The 23,822-nt window shown below is 51.8% G+C and overlaps 6 protein-coding genes across 6 annotated transcripts; 3 read left to right on the forward strand and 3 right to left on the reverse strand.

The window, feature by feature from the left end:
- Nucleotides 1–10: 10 nt before the first annotated feature.
- LOC149914946 (feather keratin 1-like) lies at nt 11–325 on the reverse strand. The gene has a single exon (XM_090125339.1). It carries the CDS (start codon nt 323–325, stop codon nt 11–13), a length of 315 nt encoding a protein of 104 aa, XP_089981465.1.
- A 3,175-nt stretch (nt 326–3,500) lies between these two features.
- On the forward strand, nt 3,501–3,815 carry LOC149914947 (feather keratin 1-like). The gene has a single exon (XM_090125201.1). It carries the CDS (start codon nt 3,501–3,503, stop codon nt 3,813–3,815), a length of 315 nt encoding a protein of 104 aa, XP_089981327.1.
- A 3,718-nt stretch (nt 3,816–7,533) lies between these two features.
- LOC149914948 (feather keratin 1-like) lies at nt 7,534–7,848 on the reverse strand. Its single transcript, XM_090125046.1, has one exon. It carries the CDS (start codon nt 7,846–7,848, stop codon nt 7,534–7,536), a length of 315 nt encoding a protein of 104 aa, XP_089981172.1.
- Nucleotides 7,849–11,023: 3,175 nt separating this feature from the next.
- Nucleotides 11,024–11,338, forward strand: LOC149914949 (feather keratin 1-like). The gene has a single exon (XM_090125200.1). It carries the CDS (start codon nt 11,024–11,026, stop codon nt 11,336–11,338), a length of 315 nt encoding a protein of 104 aa, XP_089981326.1.
- A 6,731-nt stretch (nt 11,339–18,069) lies between these two features.
- On the reverse strand, nt 18,070–18,768 carry LOC149914950 (feather keratin 1-like). The gene has a single exon (XM_090125045.1). The coding sequence runs from the start codon at nt 18,622–18,624 to the stop codon at nt 18,070–18,072; it is 555 nt and encodes a 184-aa protein (XP_089981171.1). The 5' UTR covers nt 18,625–18,768.
- A 2,879-nt stretch (nt 18,769–21,647) lies between these two features.
- LOC149914951 (feather keratin 1-like) lies at nt 21,648–21,983 on the forward strand. Its single transcript, XM_090125077.1, has one exon. The coding sequence runs from the start codon at nt 21,669–21,671 to the stop codon at nt 21,981–21,983; it is 315 nt and encodes a 104-aa protein (XP_089981203.1). The 5' UTR covers nt 21,648–21,668.
- The last annotated feature ends 1,839 nt before the right edge of the window (nt 21,984–23,822 follow it).

Here is a 23,822-nt window from a genome sequence, read left to right on the forward strand (position 1 = left end):
GCCAGCAGATTTAGCAGGGGAAGCACCGCCTGCCACAGGAGCCGCTGCCAAAGCCGGAGAAGCCAAAGCCTCCAGAGGAGATGGGCACACCCTCAGAGCTGAGGATGCTGCCAACGGCAGCGGATGTGGAGGATCCCACGGCGGTGCTCTGCGGGAAGGAGCTGAGGATGGGTCCGGGCAGGGTCACCACCACGGGAGAGGGCTGGATGACGACGTTGGAGTCCTGGCACTGCCTGACGCAGGGCTCGTTGCAGCTGCTGCCCAGAGGGGTGGGGCCACAGGGCCGACACTGCAGGCGTGGCACGCACTGGTCGTAGCAGGACATGTCTTGTGTCTTGGAGGGGCGCCTGTTGGGACAGAGGGTCGGGAGGAGCTCAGAAGTGAGTGAGAAGCTGCCTGCCATCCCAGCAGGAGGGAGTCAAGGCACAGTGTTGACTAGGGATATGGTGGATGTGTCAGGAAGCCCAGTGGCTTCTCCTTCCCTTTGAACCCAGTGTTCTGGCCAAGAGCAAACAGGCACAGCTAGGTCCTTGACTAGCTCATAGCTAAGGAGACTCCTCAGGTAATGCCCAGCATCATGCCACACTGGCTGCCCCCTTCCCTCCCTCAGGCCAACCTGCTTCCCCAAGATCCAACCTAGGATAAAGGCACGTATACGCGCAAACTAATCCCTGAGAAGCAGATGATGGTCAAAGGGATTCAGACTCACCTTGTTCCCAGGGAGATGAAGGCGAGAGCTATGGATGACTGAGAGAGAGGAGACGGGCCTTCTTTTATACAGCTCGTGCACTGCCCCAGGCCCACAGTCACACTAACTATTCAAGAGACTCTCCTCAAATGCAAATTATCCTTTCCAATGGCACAGGTTGTGGTTTTGGTTTCCATCAACCCTGTCATTCCATTTTCTTGTTTCTGACCTTCCCAATTGGTCCACGGAGGCACCTTTCAAGTTCCAGGATGAAAGGCACAAGGAGTTTCCTTGCAGAAACGCGTCAGCGCGGGTAGAAGACGTATTCTGTGCTTCAGGCATGGCATGTGTGTCTTGGGAAATGTCAGGACCTTATTTGTAACCGCCTTTGGAGCCAGGCAGGCATATCCTCATGTCAGTGCGGCCCACTTCTGAATACCTTGAACCTGCTTTGCCCGGGGACTCATTTTGTCTTTCTCCCTCAAGGTCTGTCTCTCAGACTACTCCACGAGCACCTGTTTGTTCCCTAAGAAGCCAGGTGGGATGTTCTGCTGCTTGCACACGTCTTCACCCACAGCTTAACTGTTCTGCAAAGACATTTCTGTGTTCATTTGGCACTGTGCACTCTCATCACAGTCTGCAGGCACAGAAACGATATCACACCATCAGTTGTTCTTTTGAAGGAGAGTATTGCCTTCCAGAGCCCTGCTATTACCTAAAAAGTGCCACGGAATAAGGTCTGTCCTTTTGAGTTGACGGCTGTGCTGGTTTTCTTTACAGTGCCTTGCTCCTCCTCCTCTCAGGGACAGGATTGCCTGGTGCGAGTGATGCTCAGGCCTGCAGACAGATGCACAGACGGGGAGGACCCACGCCAAAAGGGTCACCCGTGGCCAATGCAAAATTAGATTGTAAATGGCCTTGCACAGGGAGAGTCTCTTCAGAAAGCTTTCCATAGGAATAAAGATTTTCTCGAGCACTTTTGCACCACAACACATCTCCCTCTATGCCAGCAGGGCAGAGAAGTGTTTTGTTCATGCCGCAAGGACGCATTGCTTCTTTGATTGAGTCCAGGAGAAAATTGTGAACATACGCCCTTCTTCATCACTTCCATTCCACGACCATCCCCAGCCACCTGACACTTCTGGGACCCCGCAGCCCTTCTTCATTTGTGGCGAGCTTGCTTGCCTCTTCAACTGAGATGGTTTTTTTTTTCTCCGTGCTCAGGAGCACTCATTCAGCCCATTCTTCCACAGCTTCACTAGGACCATCTCGTGGAGGACAATGTCAAAAGCCTTTCTGAACTCCAGCAAGAAAGCATACAGTCCTCTTCCCACATCCTTCAGGCGTCTTGTTTCTTTGTGATGAATCACCTCCAGCAATCCATGACTTCTCCACTGTGAATCCACGCTGCGTGTGACGATGCAGATATTTTCATCCTTCATGAGCACGGAAATGGTTTCCAAGCTCCATGTTTTTTCCAGGGTGCACTGTTCCGCCTCCTACCAAGAGACTGACCTGAAGACCCTGGTCCCCTAGCTCCCTGCTTCCACCCTCCTGGTCTTCTTAAACAGGAGTAACACGCTCTTTCCCCCAGTTTTGGGCCACTTCTCCCAGTCCAGTCAACAACCTATGCTGATCAAGTGGGGACAGCTCCCTCAGCACTCATGGACTCATCTCATCATGGGACAAATAAGCCTAACGTGTTACACACATCCAGTTTCCTCGAGGTTTCCCTGACCCAAAGCTGCATCTCGATTGTTCCAGCTTTTCAGCATGGCCTCTGAGCCATGGAATTCCCAAAAGTCACACTTGCTGGATAAGAAAGAAACAAAGAAGACAATCAGGACCTCAGCATTTTTGCTGTCCCCAGTGAACAGGTCACCCATTTCCATGAGGAGAACACCCACCTTATTTTCCTTTCACCATTGAGATCTGTGTAGGAACCCTTTTTGTTGCCCTTCACGTCCCTTGACAGACTGAATTCTATCAGGCCTATGGCTTTCCTCGCTTGGTTCCTGACTGCACACACACACACACTATGGCTGCATTCCTCTCACGTTACTCAACCGTGCTTTCTTCCCCAAGAGGCTTCGTATTGCTGTGTTTGTGTTTGGCCAACAGCATTTTCCTCATCCACTTCTGTTCATTTTGGTGTTGTTGTCCTGGCGTAATCCCTAGGTCTCTCACACCAACACTTGAAAGAGGTCAGCCTGGAAGAATTGGCATTTCACAAATGAGGAATTGAAATGAGGGGAAACAAAACCACAACCTGCACCACTGGCAAGCATAATTTGCATCTGAGGTGAGTCTCCTGGAAAATTACTGCTCGCATGCAGTGACTGTAGGCCTGGGGCGGTGCACGAGCTGTATAAAAGAAGGCCCATCTCCTCTCTCTCTCATCCGCTCCTCTTGCCTCCATCACCCCAGGAACAAGGTGAGTCTGAAGCCCTTCCATCGCTCCGTCCTCTTCCGGGATTTCTCTGCACTTGCAAGCGCCTTCATCCTCTGTTGGGCCTTGGGAAGGCAACCAGTGCAGGGAGACAGAAAAGGGCAGCCGGTGCGGTGTCAACAGATGCTAGGTCTTGCCAGAGGTGTCTCCTGAGCTATGGGCCAGGCAGCACCCTGAACGTGCCTGGTCACTCTTGGCGGGGCCAAATGTAAGGAGAAGGCCACAGGTTTCCTTGCACAGACTCCGTATCTCCAGTCAGCACTGAGCCTTGGAACACTTGTGCTGGGAAGGCAGGCTGCTTCTTACTCTCCCCTTCTTTTGCTCCTCCCTTTCTGCCAACAGGTGACCCTCCAGACACAAGCCATGTCCTGCTACAACCAGTGCCTGCCACGCCTGCCCTGCCAGCCGTGCGGCCCCACCCCTCTGGGCAGCAGCTGCAACGAGCCCTGCGTCAGGCAGTGCCAGGACTCCAACGTCGTCATCCAGCCCTCTCCCGTGGTGGTGACCCTGCCCGGACCCATCCTCAGCTCCTTCCCGCAGAGCACCGCCGTGGGATCCTCCACATCCGCTGCCGTTGGCAGCATCCTCAGCTCTGAGGGTGTGCCCATCTCCTCTGGAGGCTTTGGCCTCTCCGGCTTCGGCGGCCGCTTCAGTGGCAGGCGGTACTTCCCCTGCTAAATCTGCTGGTGATGGTCCCGGAGGATTACCTCTTGGGGCCCAGAATTTGATAGCGGCCCTGAGAGAGAGCACTCAGCTCTTCCTTTCATAGGGACCCAGCAACGCCTCTTGCAAAAAGGCGGGGCAAGCACCAACTCTCAGAATGCGCTGCCCCTGTCTGCCTTTCCCCTCTTCCACTGCCTCCTTTTCCCCCTGACTTCTTATTTGTCACCTCTGCTCCTCTGGTCTGTCAACCCCAGAAGACCAGCCGAGGGAGGAGCTGATGGCACTTCTCCCTCTGTGGAAGAATGGGAGATGGACACCTGGGGGGATATCCACCATGGCCATTAGTGCAGACTCTGCTCCTGGTGCTTCCTGCTTGATGTCCTCCCCTGGACGCAACTTTCTTTCCCCCTTTTGACTCAATAAAGCTGTGGCGCATCTCAGCCTGTGCCTCTGCATCACTCACTCTACTCTGCAAACACTCCATGTGCCTGCAGGATGTCTGCTACTCTGAAGACTTCGGCAAACGTGTGTGACAGGTGGGGACCCATCACCTTTTCCCCATCAGGCCCAGCCTGAAAAAGCGTGCTGTTGGCTTTGACAGTCACCAGAGTGGCAGAAGGTTCCTTCCTGCTAAATCTGCTGGCAATGGCCCTGTAGAAAGACCTCCAAAGTCCATGAAGATTGTCGCAGTCCCTGAGAGAGAGCACTGGGGCCAGCTTGGTCGTTCAGAAAATACGACCCACTTCTGCCATTCCCCTCTCTTGCTCTCTCTCTTTTCCATCCTCAGTCCTCACTGCTCAGCATGTCTCCCCTGAACTGCGTGGCCCACCGAGTCAGCGTAGGGAGGACCCACTGGCCCTATGCTGACTGTGGATAAGGCAGAAGGACAGCTGGAGGCGTGGCGGCCATGCTCACGCAGCGCAGACTCTCAGGTCCTTCTGCAGCAGGGCCTCCCCTTGCAATCACCTTGCTTCCAAATAGTCACTCACCAAAGATCTCCTGCATCCCAACCAGCACCTCTGTCTTATTCCTTCCCTTGCAAAAGCGCTCCAATGAAGGGTGGGAAGAGAGATGTTTCTCAGCAGTGATCCTGGGAGGTGCTTCTGAAAGGTTTTCTGAACAAATGGTAAGAAATCTCAGCGGTCTCCATTCTCACCACTGCTTTTCAGCAAGTTTCTCAGAGCCATGAACAGCGGGATTGGCTGTACCCTCATGAGTCAAATTAGGGCTGCAGAAAAGTATCCAGTGTAGTTCAGTGAGTGCTATCCACTTTGCTGTTCGCACTACTTCTTTTTTATCAATAGGCTCGGCAATGTGAAGCAAGAAGGAAGGAAGGTGGGGGCAAAGCCCTACTACCAATAGCACCACAGAGCTCACTCCACTCGCCCCATGTCTTTCTTGCAACAGAGTCCAGTTTGGGGCTGCATGGTAGTGTAGAAAGAGAAAGCAAGCATTCTCTACTTCCCATCAACTAGTGATATTCTATCATGCTGCGGGATGCAGGGAGTCCATAGGCATAGGAGTGGCTTGAAAAGACAGAAGTTTTCATAACGAGACACTCCCTTCCTCCTTCCCCTTCTCCACCTCCATTGTTGGTGTGCCGTCACGTGGTATGGGGTACCCCTTGGGTGAGAAACACTCTCAGTCAAAGGGCCTCAGTGAAGCAGCATATTTTCTTCACAGTTGCAGCGGTAGACACGCCCTCTCTTGAGACAAAAGAGAAACTGCACGCCTTCTCAGCAAAATACACCCCGCTATTTATCTTCCTCAAAATGCGTGCTACCATGTCTCCTAGTTCCTCACTGTTTGAGTATCCCAGGCTCGCAATCTTCCCCGCGCAGTCACTAAGGAATATTTCAGTATTAGATCCGCTCCCAATCTGTTGCTTTTAAGTATATTTTGTATTTCTCCATAGAGGTAGGAGGGCAGTAATTCTCAAGGTTATTGCGTTCATTTTACAGGTTGAGTTTGTATAACCTCTGTTCTGCCCTGTGCTAAGGATTAAAATTATCCTTGTCGTTCGGCCCTCTCCTATGTCTACCGTGCAGATTTGCCTTATCTTGGGTTAGTCAGAACACTCCAGTTTCTGCTTTTAAGCATGGTATTTGACGTATCTTCTGCTAGTCTCTGCCTCAACAAATTTTTGGAAAAGCATCCTGTGCTGCATTTCATAAGAAGGTTTAGGAAAGGCCAAACTTTGCTCTGAGAAGCTTCTAGTGCAAAACCACAGTCCAACTCTCAGCCCGGAGTCTCTTGAGGTCAGCTGCCCCCTTGATGCCTCCTCCCCACAGCTTGCCTTCCCCCAGCGTACAGGCTTTTGTTGGAGAGAGGTTGCTGTGCTTGCACTGCTCTGCAAGAGACAAAACAATGGTATGATATCAGTCACAGAAGGACGGAGCACAGCGGTTGGAAGGGACCACTGGAGGTCATCTAGTCCAAGTCCCTTGCTAGAGAAGGTTCCCTACGCTAGGTTGCAGAGGAAAGAATGCTAAGGGACTTTTGAGTATCTCCAGGAAAGGAGACTTCACCACCTCTCTGGGCAGCCTGATCCAATGCTCCGTCAGTCAGTGCTGTACTAGTTTCTCCTGGGCTTTCTTCCAGAGGCTCCAGGTGAGGCTATTCTCCCCAGTTGTGCTAGAAAGCCCACTTGGACGAGCTGGTGCTGCACGGACAGGCCCAAGTACAACTGCTCAAATGCTTCTTCCTCATGTTTAATCTGTTCAAAGGCTTGATGATGCTCAGGACCCCACTCAAAGAAGGCCCTCTTTGCACTCCCTCCATATAGAGGGCACTCAAGCTGACTATGGCCTGGAAGGTGCATTTTCCAGGACCCCACAGCAAATACCATGGGAAGGCTTGCCTTTCTTTCCTAAAAGCTGCTGGGGACATAGTTGCTACCTTCTTGCTCTCACCCGTAGCAATGTGGACATTGCACCCTGAAGCTTTACTCTGAGGAAACGGTCCTCTTCTTTGGAACCACTGACTCCACCTCGCTTTACGTCAAAACTGACCATTAGAAGAATTTGCCCTGTTTTCTTACCTTTCTCAAAAACTTCCTCTGCTGTGTTACCCCAGACAAACATGTCTCTGAAAAGTTGTTCAAAAGTGCTGGTCCAAGTCAAGACCCTTGAGATCGCTACATAAGCCAAAATGTTTAGAAACCGGAAGGTAAAGTGATTCCACCCCAGGCATGCATAATAGAAGCCTGTAGTACCAATTGTCCAAAGGAGAAGGAAGGACCCTTTCCCAGAACCAACACTTTGAAACATCTCTCCCCTAGCCTCCACTGGGCAGCCTTTGCAAGGGAAAGGATAACACAGAGGTGCACATTCAAATGCTTTAAATCTTTAATGAGAGAAAATTTGGAAACAAGGTCCATGCAAGGGCAGGCCCTGCTGCCAGAAGCACCAGGGGCAGAGGACAGTCTGAACGGCATGGCCATGGCAGCTATTGCCTCCAGCTGCGCATCTGCCCTTTGAGTGGATGGCACAGGGCCAGTCGGACATTCCGAGGCTGATTCAATGGCACTCACAGTCCAGGAAAGTTGACAGTGAGCAGGAAGGACACAGAGGAAAAAAAAAAAAAAAGGAAAAAAATAAAAAGGTAGAAGGGGGGAAAAGAAGTCACGGAGCATGTTTTCCGAGAGATGAGATTCGCCCCGGTGCTCTCTCTCAGGTCTTCTTCAAACTTCATGGACTATGGAGGTCTTTCTCCAGGGCCATGGCCAGCAGATTTAGCAGGGGAAGCACCGCCTGCCACAGGAGCCGCTGCCAAAGCCGGAGAAGCCAAAGCCTCCAGAGGAGATGGGCACACCCTCAGAGCTGAGGATGCTGCCAACGGCAGCGGAGGTGGAGGATCCCACGGCGGTGCTCTGCGGGAAGGAGCTGAGGATGGGTCCGGGCAGGGTCACCACCACGGGAGAGGGCTGGATGACGACGTTGGAGTCCTGGCACTGCCTGACGCAGGGCTCGTTGCAGCTGCTGCCCAGAGGGGTGGGGCCACAGGGCCGACACTGCAGGCGTGGCACGCACTGGTCGTAGCAGGACATGTCTTGTGTCTTGGAGGGGCGCCTGTTGGGACAGAGGGTCGGGAGGAGCTCAGAAGTGAGTGAGAAGCTGCCTGCCATCCCAGCAGGAGGGAGTCAAGGCACAGTGTTGACTAGGGATATGGTGGATGTGTCAGGAAGCCCAGTGGCTTCTCCTTCCCTTTGAACCCAGTGTTCTGGCCAAGAGCAAACAGGCACAGCTAGGTCCTTGACTAGCTCATAGCTAAGGAGACTCCTCAGGTAATGCCCAGCATCATGCCACACTGGCTGCCCCCTTCCCTCCCTCAGGCCAACCTGCTTCCCCAAGATCCAACCTAGGATAAAGGCACGTATACGCGCAAACTAATCCCTGAGAAGCAGATGATGGTCAAAGGGATTCAGACTCACCTTGTTCCCAGGGAGATGAAGGCGAGAGCTATGGATGACTGAGAGAGAGGAGACGGGCCTTCTTTTATACAGCTCGTGCACTGCCCCAGGCCCACAGTCACACTAACTATTCAAGAGACTCTCCTCAAATGCAAATTATCCTTTCCAATGGCACAGGTTGTGGTTTTGGTTTCCATCAACCCTGTCATTCCATTTTCTTGTTTCTGACCTTCCCAATTGGTCCACGGAGGCACCTTTCAAGTTCCAGGATGAAAGGCACAAGGAGTTTCCTTGCAGAAACGCGTCAGCGCGGGTAGAAGACGTATTCTGTGCTTCAGGCATGGCATGTGTGTCTTGGGAAATGTCAGGACCTTATTTGTAACCGCCTTTGGAGCCAGGCAGGCATATCCTCATGTCAGTGCGGCCCACTTCTGAATACCTTGAACCTGCTTTGCCCGGGGACTCATTTTGTCTTTCTCCCTCAAGGTCTGTCTCTCAGACTACTCCACGAGCACCTGTTTGTTCCCTAAGAAGCCAGGTGGGATGTTCTGCTGCTTGCACACGTCTTCACCCACAGCTTAACTGTTCTGCAAAGACATTTCTGTGTTCATTTGGCACTGTGCACTCTCATCACAGTCTGCAGGCACAGAAACGATATCACACCATCAGTTGTTCTTTTGAAGGAGAGTATTGCCTTCCAGAGCCCTGCTATTACCTAAAAAGTGCCACGGAATAAGGTCTGTCCTTTTGAGTTGACGGCTGTGCTGGTTTTCTTTACAGTGCCTTGCTCCTCCTCCTCTCAGGGACAGGATTGCCTGGTGCGAGTGATGCTCAGGCCTGCAGACAGATGCACAGACGGGGAGGACCCACGCCAAAAGGGTCACCCGTGGCCAATGCAAAATTAGATTGTAAATGGCCTTGCACAGGGAGAGTCTCTTCAGAAAGCTTTCCATAGGAATAAAGATTTTCTCGAGCACTTTTGCACCACAACACATCTCCCTCTATGCCAGCAGGGCAGAGAAGTGTTTTGTTCATGCCGCAAGGACGCATTGCTTCTTTGATTGAGTCCAGGAGAAAATTGTGAACATACGCCCTTCTTCATCACTTCCATTCCACGACCATCCCCAGCCACCTGACACTTCTGGGACCCCGCAGCCCTTCTTCATTTGTGGCGAGCTTGCTTGCCTCTTCAACTGAGATGGTTTTTTTTTTCTCCGTGCTCAGGAGCACTCATTCAGCCCATTCTTCCACAGCTTCACTAGGACCATCTCGTGGAGGACAATGTCAAAAGCCTTTCTGAACTCCAGCAAGAAAGCATACAGTCCTCTTCCCACATCCTTCAGGCTTCTTGTTTCTTTGTGATGAATCACCTCCAGCAATCCATGACTTCTCCACTGTGAATCCACGCTGCGTGTGACGATGCAGATATTTTCATCCTTCATGAGCACGGAAATGGTTTCCAAGCTCCATGTTTTTTCCAGGGTGCACTGTTCCGCCTCCTACCAAGAGACTGACCTGAAGACCCTGGTCCCCTAGCTCCCTGCTTCCACCCTCCTGGTCTTCTTAAACAGGAGTAACACGCTCTTTCCCCCAGTTTTGGGCCACTTCTCCCAGTCCAGTCAACAACCTATGCTGATCAAGTGGGGACAGCTCCCTCAGCACTCATGGACTCATCTCATCATGGGACAAATAAGCCTAACGTGTTACACACATCCAGTTTCCTTGAGGTTTCCCTGACCCAAAGCTGCATCTCGATTGTTCCAGCTTTTCAGCATGGCCTCTGAGCCATGGAATTCCCAAAAGCCACACTTGCTGGATAAGAAAGAAACAAAGAAGACAATCAGGACCTCAGCATTTTTGCTGTCCCCAGTGAACAGGTCACCCATTTCCATGAGGAGAACACCCACCTTATTTTCCTTTCACCATTGAGATCTGTGTAGGAACCCTTTTTGTTGCCCTTCACGTCCCTTGACAGACTGAATTCTATCAGGCCTATGGCTTTCCTCGCTTGGTTCCTGACTGCACACACACACACACTATGGCTGCATTCCTCTCACGTTACTCAACCGTGCTTTCTTCCCCAAGAGGCTTCGTATTGCTGTGTTTGTGTTTGGCCAACAGCATTTTCCTCATCCACTTCTGTTCATTTTGGTGTTGTTGTCCTGGCGTAATCCCTAGGTCTCTCACACCAACACTTGAAAGAGGTCAGCCTGGAAGAATTGGCATTTCACAAATGAGGAATTGAAATGAGGGGAAACAAAACCACAACCTGCACCACTGGCAAGCATAATTTGCATCTGAGGTGAGTCTCCTGGAAAATTACTGCTCGCATGCAGTGACTGTAGGCCTGGGGCGGTGCACGAGCTGTATAAAAGAAGGCCCATCTCCTCTCTCTCTCATCCGCTCCTCTTGCCTCCATCACCCCAGGAACAAGGTGAGTCTGAAGCCCTTCCATCGCTCCGTCCTCTTCCGGGATTTCTCTGCACTTGCAAGCGCCTTCATCCTCTGTTGGGCCTTGGGAAGGCAACCAGTGCAGGGAGACAGAAAAGGGCAGCCGGTGCGGTGTCAACAGATGCTAGGTCTTGCCAGAGGTGTCTCCTGAGCTATGGGCCAGGCAGCACCCTGAACGTGCCTGGTCACTCTTGGCGGGGCCAAATGTAAGGAGAAGGCCACAGGTTTCCTTGCACAGACTCCGTATCTCCAGTCAGCACTGAGCCTTGGAACACTTGTGCTGGGAAGGCAGGCTGCTTCTTACTCTCCCCTTCTTTTGCTCCTCCCTTTCTGCCAACAGGTGACCCTCCAGACACAAGCCATGTCCTGCTACAACCAGTGCCTGCCACGCCTGCCCTGCCAGCCGTGCGGCCCCACCCCTCTGGGCAGCAGCTGCAACGAGCCCTGCGTCAGGCAGTGCCAGGACTCCAACGTCGTCATCCAGCCCTCTCCCGTGGTGGTGACCCTGCCCGGACCCATCCTCAGCTCCTTCCCGCAGAGCACCGCCGTGGGATCCTCCACATCCGCTGCCGTTGGCAGCATCCTCAGCTCTGAGGGTGTGCCCATCTCCTCTGGAGGCTTTGGCCTCTCCGGCTTCGGCGGCCGCTTCAGTGGCAGGCGGTACTTCCCCTGCTAAATCTGCTGGTGATGGTCCCGGAGGATTACCTCTTGGGGCCCAGAATTTGATAGCGGCCCTGAGAGAGAGCACTCAGCTCTTCCTTTCATAGGGACCCAGCAACGCCTCTTGCAAAAAGGCGGGGCAAGCACCAACTCTCAGAATGCGCTGCCCCTGTCTGCCTTTCCCCTCTTCCACTGCCTCCTTTTCCCCCTGACTTCTTATTTGTCACCTCTGCTCCTCTGGTCTGTCAACCCCAGAAGACCAGCCGAGGGAGGAGCTGATGGCACTTCTCCCTCTGTGGAAGAATGGGAGATGGACACCTGGGGGGATATCCACCATGGCCATTAGTGCAGACTCTGCTCCTGGTGCTTCCTGCTTGATGTCCTCCCCTGGACGCAACTTTCTTTCCCCCTTTTGACTCAATAAAGCTGTGGCGCATCTCAGCCTGTGCCTCTGCATCACTCACTCTACTCTGCAAACACTCCATGTGCCTGCAGGATGTCTGCTACTCTGAAGACTTTGGCAAACGTGTGTGACAGGTGGGGACCCATCACCTTTTCCCCATCAGGCCCAGCCTGAAAAAGCGTGCTGTTGGCTTTGACAGTCACCAGAGTGGCAGAAGGTTCCTTCCTGCTAAATCTGCTGGCAATGGCCCTGTAGAAAGACCTCCAAAGTCCATGAAGATTGTCGCAGTCCCTGAGAGAGAGCACTGGGGCCAGCTTGGTCGTTCAGAAAATACGACCCACTTCTGCCATTCCCCTCTCTTGCTCTCTCTCTTTTCCATCCTCAGTCCTCACTGCTCAGCATGTCTCCCCTGAACTGCGTGGCCCACCGAGTCAGCGTAGGGAGGACCCACTGGCCCTATGCTGACTGTGGATAAGGCAGAAGGACAGCTGGAGGCGTGGCGGCCATGCTCACGCAGCGCAGACTCTCAGGTCCTTCTGCAGCAGGGCCTCCCCTTGCAATCACCTTGCTTCCAAATAGTCACTCACCAAAGATCTCCTGCATCCCAACCAGCACCTCTGTCTTATTCCTTCCCTTGCAAAAGCGCTCCAATGAAGGGTGGGAAGAGAGATGTTTCTCAGCAGTGATCCTGGGAGGTGCTTCTGAAAGGTTTTCTGAACAAATGGTAAGAAATCTCAGCGGTCTCCATTCTCACCACTGCTTTTCAGCAAGTTTCTCAGAGCCATGAACAGCGGGATTGGCTGTACCCTCATGAGTCAAATTAGGGCTGCAGAAAAGTATCCAGTGTAGTTCAGTGAGTGCTATCCACTTTGCTGTTCGCACTACTTCTTTTTTATCAATAGGCTCGGCAATGTGAAGCAAGAAGGAAGGAAGGTGGGGGCAAAGCCCTACTACCAATAGCACCACAGAGCTCACTCCACTCGCCCCATGTCTTTCTTGCAACAGAGTCCAGTTTGGGGCTGCATGGTAGTGTAGAAAGAGAAAGCAAGCATTCTCTACTTCCCATCAACTAGTGATATTCTATCATGCTGCGGGATGCAGGGAGTCCATAGGCATAGGAGTGGCTTGAAAAGACAGAAGTTTTCATAACGAGACACTCCCTTCCTAAGCCCACAGTCAGCTTGAGATCTCTCTGTGTCAAGAGACTCAAAAGGCAAAATACTTTGAGTGGATTTCTGAGCAACAACAAGCCTTTGAACAGAGTAAACAGGAAATAGAAATTTTCTCCAAATTGGAAAGATATGGATTTGATTGGTGGACTGTTCAGTGGAAAACCCCTGGCTGCAGGTTTGAGTCCAGAGAGTAGTGGTCAGTAGCTCAATATCTGCATGGGGATTGGTGATGAGTGGTGTCCCCCATGGGATGGTGCTGGTACCAACACTCTTTAATATCTTCATCAGTGACATTGACAGTATGGTCAAGTGCACCCTCAGCAATTTGCATCAGTTTGCTGATGCCACCAAGCTGTGTCTTGCAGTTGACACATCAGAGCTACGGGATGCCATTCCAGAGACCTAGATAGTCTTGAGCTGTGGGCTCAAGTGAACATCATGAGATTTAACAAATCCAAGTGCAAGGTCTTGCACCTGGGTTGAGACAACCCCCACTAGCAATATAATCTGGGGGATGAAAGGATTGAGCATTGCCCTGTCAAAAAAGACCTGTGGGTACTGGTGGATGGGAACCTGGACATGAGACAGCGATGTGTCCTCGCAGCCCAGAAAGCCAACCAAATCCTGAGCTGAATCAAAAGAAGCATGGCCAGAAGATTGAGGGAGGTGATCTTGCCCTTCTATTCCGTCCTGGTGAGGCCTCAACTGGAGTACCACTGTGGAGTCCTCGGTACAGGTGAGACCGGTTGGAGAAGGGCCACAAAAATGATCCATAGAAGATTTTAAGATACTGAGAAAAATCATACAAATTCTTCTGAAGATCAATTTTGACATTAAATCCATTTCTTGAAATGGTGAAAAATAGCAGGATGCACATTGATACATCACTATGGATTTGTGTGAGATGGTAACAACTTTTACCAAACCTGATATGAAGAAAGAAAAACAAGCTATCCTGGGCCCTGTGGGATTCTAGAGAATGCACCTTCCATCCCATAGTCAGCTTGAGAGACTTCTATATTGAGTGACTCAAAAGAAGAACTACATTGAGTGGAGACCAACAACAAGTTTTGAACACAGTTAACAGGAAATAGCTTGTGCAGTTCCTCTTGGGCTGGCCTGTGCAGCACTAGCTCTGCAAAATGGACTTTCTAACATAGCTGGGGAGAATGGCCTCACCATGAACTTCTGGCAGAAACCGAAGGAGAAAACAGAACAACATGGACTGATAGACTACAAGAACAGGCAGCCCAGAGAGGTGGTTGAGTCTCCTTTTCTGGAGAAAAGGAGAAACTCTCTTGGACACTCTCCTCTGCAACCTACTGTGGGGAATCTGCTTTAGCAAGGGGCTTGGACTGGACAATCTCCAGATGTCGTTTACAACACCTCCAGGTCAGTGACTCTGTGACTGCTATCATATCATTGTTTTCTCCTTTGCAGAGTATTGCAGGCAGAGCATCAAGACTCTCTCCAACTTCTCTCCTATAAAAGCCTGCTTGCTGGGGAAGGGAAGTTGTGGGGAGGAGGCACCATCAGGACAGCTGACCTTAAGAGACCCAAGGGACACTCCAGACCATGTAGTACTACACTCAGCAAGAAAAACTGGTAAAAGGGAAGGAAGACTGGAGAGTCATGAAAATATCTGTCTTCCCAAACAAATTCTATGACTTTGGTCTCCTGGCACATAAAGACATGGCTGAATATCACCTGCTGTTGAGAAGGACATACTTCCTTCCATGCAGACTCTGCTTATTTCCCTATTTCAACTTCGTTTTATTAATCTGATCTCAAACAGAGAAACTTTTCTTTCCATTAAATTTTCCCCTGAGATGTTTGTTCAGAAAAACTGTCAGAACCACTCCACAGAACAATCACTGAGAAACATCCCCCTCCCAAGATATCACGGCACAGGCTTTAAAGGGGAATGGATAATGCAGAGGCAACAATTAGGATGCAGTCAAATTTAATGAGACAGAAGAGAGAAACAACATCAAACAAGCTAGAAGCACCAAGAACAGACAACAGTCTGCAGGACATCAAGCTGTTAGATGTATGGCCATCTGTCGGAGCTAGATGGGAGACAAACACATGACCACAGAATTGATCAGAAAGTCTCAACTTTAATCAGAAGGTTGCATGCATTTATGTTAGCGCTAATGAAGCTCATACATATTGCAAAGCCCGAGCTCCTGATAGGCTCTTCAGCTACTTGTTGCCCCAGCCCTTCTTTGTACTTTTTGTGATTAGACCATGCCATTCATCTTTCTTATTGCTACATTCTCCTACCTTCCTACACATCCTGTTACATTGCTCAAGGACTCTCATCTCATTAGCCGAATACTGTCTGTGTGGCCTTTCTCAGCCAGCCAGGTCTCACAGAATCACAGAATCACAGAATCACTAAGGTTGGAAAAGACCTATAAGATCATCCAGTCCAACCATCCACCTATCACCAATGGTTCTCGCTAAACCATATCCCTCAACACAACATCCAAACGTTCCTTGAACACCTCCAGGGAAGGAGATTCCACCACCTCCCTGGGCAGCCCATTCCAGTGCCTGACCACCCTTTCAGAGAAGTAGTATTTCCTAATATCCAGCCTGAATCTTCCCTGGCGAAGCTTGAAACCATTCCCTCTAGTCCTATCACCAGTTATATGGGAGAAGAGGCCGACCCCCAGCTCGCTACAACCTCCCTTCAGGTAGTTATAGAGAGCAATAAGGTCTCCCCTGAGCCTCCTCTTCTCCAGACTGAACAATCCCAGCTCCCTCAGCCGCTCCTCATAAGGCCTGTGCTCCAGACCCCTCACCAGCTTTGTTGCCCTTCTTTGAACACGCTCCAGGGCCTCAACGTCTTTCTTGCAGTGAGGGGCCCAGAACTGGACACAGTACTCAAGGTGCGGCCTCACCAGAGCTGAGTACAGGGGAACAATTACTTCCCTACTCCTGCTGGTCACACTACTTCTGATACTAGCCAGGATGCCATTGGCCTTCTTGGCCACCCAGGCACACTGCTGGCTCATGTTTAGCCGAGCGTCAACCAACAGCCCCAGGTCCATTTCCTCTACACAGTCTTCTAGCCACTCCGCCCCAAGCCTGTAGCGTTGCTTAGGGTTACTGTGGCCAAAGTGCAGGACCCGGTATTTGGTCTTATTAAACCTCATCCCATTGGCTTCAGCCCAGCTATCCAGCCTGTCCAGATCCCTCTGTAGGGCCTCGCTACCCCCAGGCAGATCGACACTTCCAGCAATCTTGGTGTCATCTGCAAACTTACTGAGGGTGCACTCAATGCCCTCATCCAGGTCATCAATAAAGATATTGAAAAGGACAGGCCCCAGCACCGACCCCTGGGGAACACCACTTGTGACCGGTCGCCAGCTGGATTTAGCTCCACTGACCACCACTCTCTGGGCCTGGCGCTCCAGCCAGTTCCTTACCCAGCCAAGAGTGTACCTGTCCAAGCCACGGACTGCCAGCTTCTGCAGGAGAATACTGTGGGAGACAGTGTCAAAGGCCTTGCTGAAGTCTAGGTAGACTACATCAACAGCCTTTCCCTCATCCACCAGGCGGGTCACTAGATCATAGAAGGAGATCAGGTTGGTCAAGCAGGACCTACCCTTCGTGAACCCATGCTGGCTAGGCCTGATCCCCCAGTTGTCCCGCACTTGCCGCGTGATCTCCCACAAGACAATCTGTTCCATAACCTTCCCTGGCACCGAGGTCAGGCTAACAGGCCTGTAGTTCCCTGGGTCCTCTTTACCGTCCCTCTTGTAGATGGGAGTCACATTGGCAAGCCTCCAGTCTTCAGGTACTTCACCTGTCAACAAGGAGCGCTGATAGATGATGGAAAGCGGCTCGGCTATCACCTCTGCCAGCTCCCTCAGCACTCTCGGGTGAATCTCATCCGGCCCCATGGACTTGTGACAGTACAGTTGGAGTAGCAGGTCTCTGACTGTTTCCTTCTGAATCTTGGGTGGTTTAGTCTGCTCCCCAGCCGAGACTACCAGCTCAAAAACTGGAGTACCCTGAGGATAACTGGTCTGACCTTTAAAGACAGACGTAAAAGAGGCATTCAGGACCTCTGCCATTTCCTTATCGTCAGTACTCACATTCCCAGCCTCATCCAGAAAGAAATGGAGATTCTCCTTGGTCCTCCTCTTACTGTTGACATATTTGTAAAAGGATTTCTTGTTCCTTTAAATACCAGCAGCCATCACACGGTCTCAAACACTCTCTCCACAGCAATCAGTTTTCCTTCTCTTCTTACACTCTATTTATTCTCATTTGCCCTAGTCCGATTGTACTCTCTATATCACAGAGAGTGAGGAGCGACTGAGACTCTGGCAGGTTCTTTTTTGCATACCTGGGACATTGCACTGGCTTGCAGGGCCACTTGGGAGCTCTCCAAGGAAGTGCAGTGTCCAGCAGCAAAGGCTGCAGAGAGACTGGCAGCCAAGGAAAGGGACCCGCGGAACAGCCACAGGACACAGCTGGCCACCATCACACAGGTTCTGCCAAAGCCCTGATTGGCAGCTGGCTTGATGCCATCCAGACTTCCCTTCACGCACAACTTTCGTACTCTCAGAGCTGTCACGGAGTTAACTAGATCAATTATGCCCGTGACGGGGGGGCAGGGGCAGTAGGCCTCTGGGCCCCTGGGTTCAAGTAAACGTTCCTGAGATATCTTACCAATGGTTCAGAACAGCAGTCAGAACCATTTCCCAGAATGACTACAGAGAAACATCTCTCCCCAAAGACATCATGGCACAGGCTTCATAGGAGAATGGATAACACACAGCCAGTGATTAGGATGCAGTCACATTTATTGAGGCAAAAGAGAGAAACGATGTCACGCATTCAGGAAGCACCACGAACAGATGACAGCCTGCAATGCATGAATCTAACGGGTGAACTGCCATCCCTCCATCTGCCCTTTCCACAGAGGGAGAAGGGCCATCAGGTCCTCCCTACGCCGGTTCTGTGGGACAGAGTGCCCAGAGGAGCAGATGGTGATCGGTAATGGCACAGGAAGGAAACGAGAGAAAGACAAGGGGGAAGGAAGAAGTGGATCACATTTTCGGTGTGATCGGACTGGGTCCAGTGCTATGTCTCAAGTCCCACAAAGACTTTGTGCACCCTGGGGATCTTTCTCCAGGGCCAGCAGCAGCAGCTTTAGCAGGGGAAGTACCGCCTGCCACTGAAGCGGCTGCCAAAGCCAGAGAGGCCAAAGCCTCCAGAGGAGATGGGCACACCCTCAGAGCTGAGGATGCTGCCAACGGCAGCGGAGGTGGAGGATCCCACGGCGGTGTTCTGCGGGAAGGAGCTGAGGATGGGTCCGGGCAGGGTCACCACGACGGGAGAGGGCTGGATGAAGACGTGGGAGTCCTGGCACTGCCTGACGCAGGGCTCGTTGCAGCTGCTGCCCAGAGGGGTGGGGCCGCACGGCTGGCAGGGCAGGCGTGGCACGCACTGGTCGTAGCAGGACATGGCTTGTGTCTGGAGGGGCACCTGTTGGGACAGAGGGTCAGGAGGACACGGAACGGAGAGAGGAGCGTCCTGCCACCCCAGCAGGAGAGAGCCAAGGCACTGTGCTGGCTGGGGATACGGAGGCTGTGTAAGGAAATCTGTTTTCCAGTTCTTCCCTACCGTTCCAATGGGACAGCCAATCGCTAGCAGGTTAATGGCTAGCCCGTAGCACAGCTCATGCAAGACCCAGCATCTCTCCATCTCGCACGTGCTGCCCCAGTCCCCATAACAGACTAGGCTGCTTTCCCCAAACACAACATAACATGGAGGCACTTGTATGTGCAGAGAAATCCCAAAAGAAGAAGAGCTTGTGAGAGAGCTTTGCACTCACCTCGTTCCCAGGGAGATGGAGGCAAGAGGAGTGGATGACTGAGTGAGCAGTTGGGCCTGCTTTTATACCACTCCAGCACTGCCCCAGGCCCACAGTCGCTCTACGCAGACTGTAATTTTCCACAAGACTCACCTCAAATGTAAATTCTCTCCCCTAATGGCACAGGTTGGCTTTTTGGTTTCTGTCAACCCTGACATTTCATTTCCTTCTTTCCGACCTTCACAAGTTGGCTGTGCAAATTGACACCTTTCAAGTTCCAGGATGACAGGCGCAAGGAGTTTCCTTGCAGAAACACGTCACTATGGCTGTAAGACGCATCCCAAGTGCCCGAGGCGTTCTGTGCTACAGGCACAGCACGTGTCTCAGGGGAAATATCATGACTTATTTGTAACCACCTTATCAGCAAGGAAGGCATGCTCTCCTTCCAATGCAGCCTATTTCACGACAACCAGAGCCTTTGTGGCCTGCATTCTCCTTTGCTCCTTCTCCCTCCCTGCCTGTCCCTCAGGCTGCTCATTCCCTGGAAAGGCAAGTGGGCAGTTCTGCTGCTTGCAAGGGCCTTTGCACACAGCTTATTGTTCTAGGAACGCGATCGAATGTTCACCGGCCATCATCCACTCTCCTGGCAGTTTCTTGGTCATCAGTCTACCCATGCCATAAGCTTTTTTGTGGAACAACATTTCCTTCCTGAGCCTTGTTACTTCACAAAAAGTCCCATGGAATCTGGCCACTCCTGTAGAGTAGATGGCTGTGCTGGTTTTCTTGACAGCACCTTGCTCCATCTCCTCTCAGGAATTGCGTTACCCTCCGAGGAGCAGAGGATCCCTCCATGGTGCTCAGCACCATGTCGGCAGACAGCACACACAGGGTGCCAAATGAGTGGCTCATAGCCAATCCAAAATCAGATTCAGAATTGCCATGTGTCAGGAAAGTCTCTTCAGGAAGCTTGGCTTCTAAAGATATTCTCTTCGGACTCTTGGAGCGCATCCCAGCCTCCTCCATGCCTGCAGGACAGGGAAGTGCTTTGTATGGGACATTTTTTGTAACTGTAGCCCTCTTGATCACATCCATTCTACAAACATCCCCAGCCTTCCGACAGTTCTGGGACCCACCACGTTTCACTTGTTTGAGAAGAGGACACAGCTCCCTGACAGAGATGCTTTTTCATGAGGCAGAGAAGGGCTCATTCAGAACATTGTTCACTATTCTTCACAGCTTCACTAGGGCCATCTTATTGAGGATGGTGCCAAAAGCCTTACTGAACTCGAGCAAGAATATATCCTGTTCTCTTCCCCGTCCACCAGGCTTCCTATTTCACTGTGGACACTTATCCGCTTGATCAGACCATGACTTCTCCATGGTGAATCCATGCTGATTACAGCATCTGATACCTTCAAACTTCGTGTGCCAGGAAACACTTTTCAGGATGCACTGCTCCAGCAGCTCCATACGACTGATGCGTACAGTCCACTAGCTCCCTCACGCCTGCTTCTTGGTCTTCTTAAACGGGAGTGATATGCACCTTCCCCCAGTCTTTAGGGCACTTCTCCCAGTCACCAGTCTACGTTGATCAAGAGTGGACAGCTCCCTCAGCACTCATGGGTGCATCTCATCATGGGACAAATGAGCCAAATGGTGTTAGAAATATCCAGTTTGCTCAGGTTTTCCTTGACCCAAAGGTGCATCTCGATAGCTCCCGTTTTTCAGCCTGACCTCTGAGCCATGCGATTCCAAAAAACCACACTTGCTGGACAAGAAAGAAACAAAGAAGACCATCAGGACCTCAGCATTTTTGCTGTCCCAGCTAACCAGGTCTCCTGTTTACTTCAGGAGAACGCTCACATGTTCTCTTATTTTCCTTTAACCACTGAGACCCCGGTTGAAGCCTCTTTTGTTGCCCTTGATGTCCTTTGCAAGACCAAATTCTACCAGGCCTTAGGCTTTCCCCAAGTGGTCACTGGCTGCATGGACACTATAGCTTTATTCCTCCTAGGTTACCCATCCTTGCTTCCATCCTCCAGATGCTTCATATTTTTGATTTTGAGTATTTCAGGCAGCTTTGCTTTCCCACATGGAGGCCACTTTTACCTGACAGAAATCTTGGTGGCTGGAGGTTCTGAACTTGCTGCACTATTGCCAGTGACTGCCAGATTTCAGTGAGAGCAGGGGAGTTGAGAGAACCACGTGGCATGTCTGTAAGCACAAGAAGGTGCCAGGCTGCAGATGGTAGTGCTGTGAGGAGATGGCTCTCTTCCTACCAAGGCAGTTGCCAACCATTCCTTGGGTCTCTCACCCGAGCACTTGAAAGAAGTTATCTTGGCAAAAGAGTTATGACAGGAATGGGGAAAATAAATGGCAGAGTCAGGGGAATTAAAAGCACCAACTCTGCCATTAGGAAGGATTATTTGCATTTGAGGTGAGCCTGGGAAAATTACTGCTTGCTTAGAGTGACTGCTGGCCTGAGGCAGCACACAAGCAGTATAAAAGCAGCCCATCTCCTCTCTCTCATCCACTCCTCTTGCCTCCATCTCCCTGGGAACGAGGTGAGTGTGTAGCCCTTTCACCATCCTTTCTTGCTCCACAATTTCTCTGCTCATGCAAGAGTCTTTATCCTGTGCTGAGTCTTGGAACGGCAGCAAGAACTGGGGGAGGGAAGGGGGCAGCAAGTGGGGTATCTGGCTAAGACGTCTCCTGAGCCACAGGCAAGGCAGGGACCTGCCTGAGCCTGGCTGCTGCTGGCAGGACCAGCGGGGCCATCGGGAAAGACAAGACAACGGGCTTCCTTACACAGCCTCCATTTCCTCAGCCAGCACAGTGCCTTGGCTCTCTCCTGCTGGGGTGGCAGGACGCTCCTCTCTCCCTTCCGTGTCCTCCTGACCCTCTGTCCCAACAGGTGCCCCTCCAGACACAAGCCATGTCCTGCTACGACCAGTGCGTGCCACGCCTGCCCTGCCAGCCGTGCGGCCCCACCCCTCTGGGCAGCAGCTGCAACGAGCCCTGCGTCAGGCAGTGCCAGGACTCCCACGTCTTCATCCAGCCCTCTCCCGTCGTGGTGACCCTGCCCGGACCCATCCTCAGCTCCTTCCCGCAGAACACCGCCGTGGGATCCTCCACCTCCGCTGCTGTTGGCAGCATCCTCAGCTCTGAGGGTGTGCCCATCTCCTCTGGAGGCTTTGGCCTCTCTGGCTTTGGCAGCCGCTTCAGTGGCAGGCGGTACTTCCCCTGCTAAAGCTGCTGGCAGCGGCCCTGTAGGAAGACCACTTCCAGGACCCAGAATTTATTAACAGACCTGCACTGGAGCATCGGGGTCTTGTTTTCATAGGATCCAAGCAATGCCAACACCTCTTGCAAATGAACAGGTCCACCATGGGCTCTCAGGAAGCGTTGTCCATGTTTGCCTTTCCCCTCTTCCATTTTCTCCTTTGCACCCTGATGCCTAGTTTGTCACCTATGCTCCTCTGGTCTGTCAACGCCAGGAATCAAGCTTAGGGAGGACAGAATGGCCCTTCTTCCTCTGCGGAAAAGGCAGATGGACAGGGGGCGGGACATTCACCATAGCCACACAATGCTGACTCTGTCCCTGGTTATTCCGGCATGTTGGCCACACCTTGGAGAAATTTTGTTGCCCCCTTTTCACTCAATAAAATTGTAGTGCATCTCAGTCTGTGCCTCCGCGTCACTCACTCTACTCTGCAAACACTCCAGGTGCCAGCAGGACATCACCAGATGCTCTGGAAACTTCAGAGATAGTGCAAGGCACATGGCGACCCATCACCCTTTCCCCACCAGGACTAACCTGGAACAGTGAGCAGTTGGCTCCCATGGGAGAGAACTGCCACTACCACTTGACAAAGGTGTCCACCACTCCCACAGCTTCCCTGGTCTTCAGGTTAAGCTTTGCTCCCTCTCTGTCACAGAATCACAGAATCACAGAATCACAGAATGGCTTGGGTCAGAAGGATCCACACAGATCATCGTGTTCAACACCCCTGCCCCTGGCAGGGCCACCAACCTCCCGATCTGGAACTAGACCAGCTTGCCCAGGGGTCCATCCAACCTGCTCTTGAACACTTCCAGGGATGGAGCATCCACTGCCTCTCTGGCAAGCTCTTCCAGCACCTCATCACTCTCTCTGTAAAGAACTTCCCCCTGACATCCAACGTAAGCCTTCCTCCTTGAGCTTATAACTATTCCCCCTTTTCCTATCGCTGCCTACCCTTGTAAAAAGTTGATTCCCCCCCAGTTTATAGTCCCCTTTTTAAATACTGGAAGGCTGCCATGAGGTCTCCTCAGTGCCTTTTTCTCTTCAGGCTGAACAAGCCCAGCACCCTCGGCCTGTCTTCATAGTAGAGTTGCTCCAGTCCTCTTATCGTCTTTGTGGCCCTCCTCTGGACCCTCTCCACATCTTTCCTGTACTGGGAGACCCAGCCCAGGACACACGTCTCCAGGTGCGGTCTCACAAGGGCAGAGTAGAGAGGGACAACCACCTCCCCATTCCTGCTGGCCACCCCTCTACCGATGGAGTACCATTGACCTTCCAAGCTGCAAGAGCACACTGCTGGTTCATGTTTACATTTTCATCCACCAGGACTCCCAAGACCTCCTCCACAGGGCTACTCTCAAGGGGTTCTTCTCCCGGTCTGTATACGTATTTGGGGTTACTCTGACCCAAGTGCAAAACCTTGCACTCTGCCGTATTGAACCTCATTAATGTTCACGCGGGCCCACCTCATGAATCTCCCTACGTCCCTCTGGATGGCTTCCCTTCCCTCTAACAGGTCAGCTACACCACTCAGCTTGGTGTCATCAGCAAACTTGCTGAGGGTACACTCAAGCCCATCATCAATGTCACTGATGAAGATGTTGTGGAGCGCCGGTACCAACACAGGCCCCTGGGGAGCACTGCTCATAATTAGCCTCCCCCTGGATATAGTGCCATTCACCACACCCCTCTGTCTATGGCCTTCCAACCAATTCCTTATCCACTGAATAGCCCACCCCACAAGACCGTATCTCTCCAATTGAGAGATAAGGATATGGTGGAAGGACCATGCCAAAGGCCTTGCAC

Source organism: Phasianus colchicus, chromosome 26 (genome assembly GCF_987193195.1).
Source record: "Phasianus colchicus chromosome 26, bPhaCol1.hap1.1, whole genome shotgun sequence".
NCBI lineage: Eukaryota > Metazoa > Chordata > Aves > Galliformes > Phasianidae > Phasianus > Phasianus colchicus.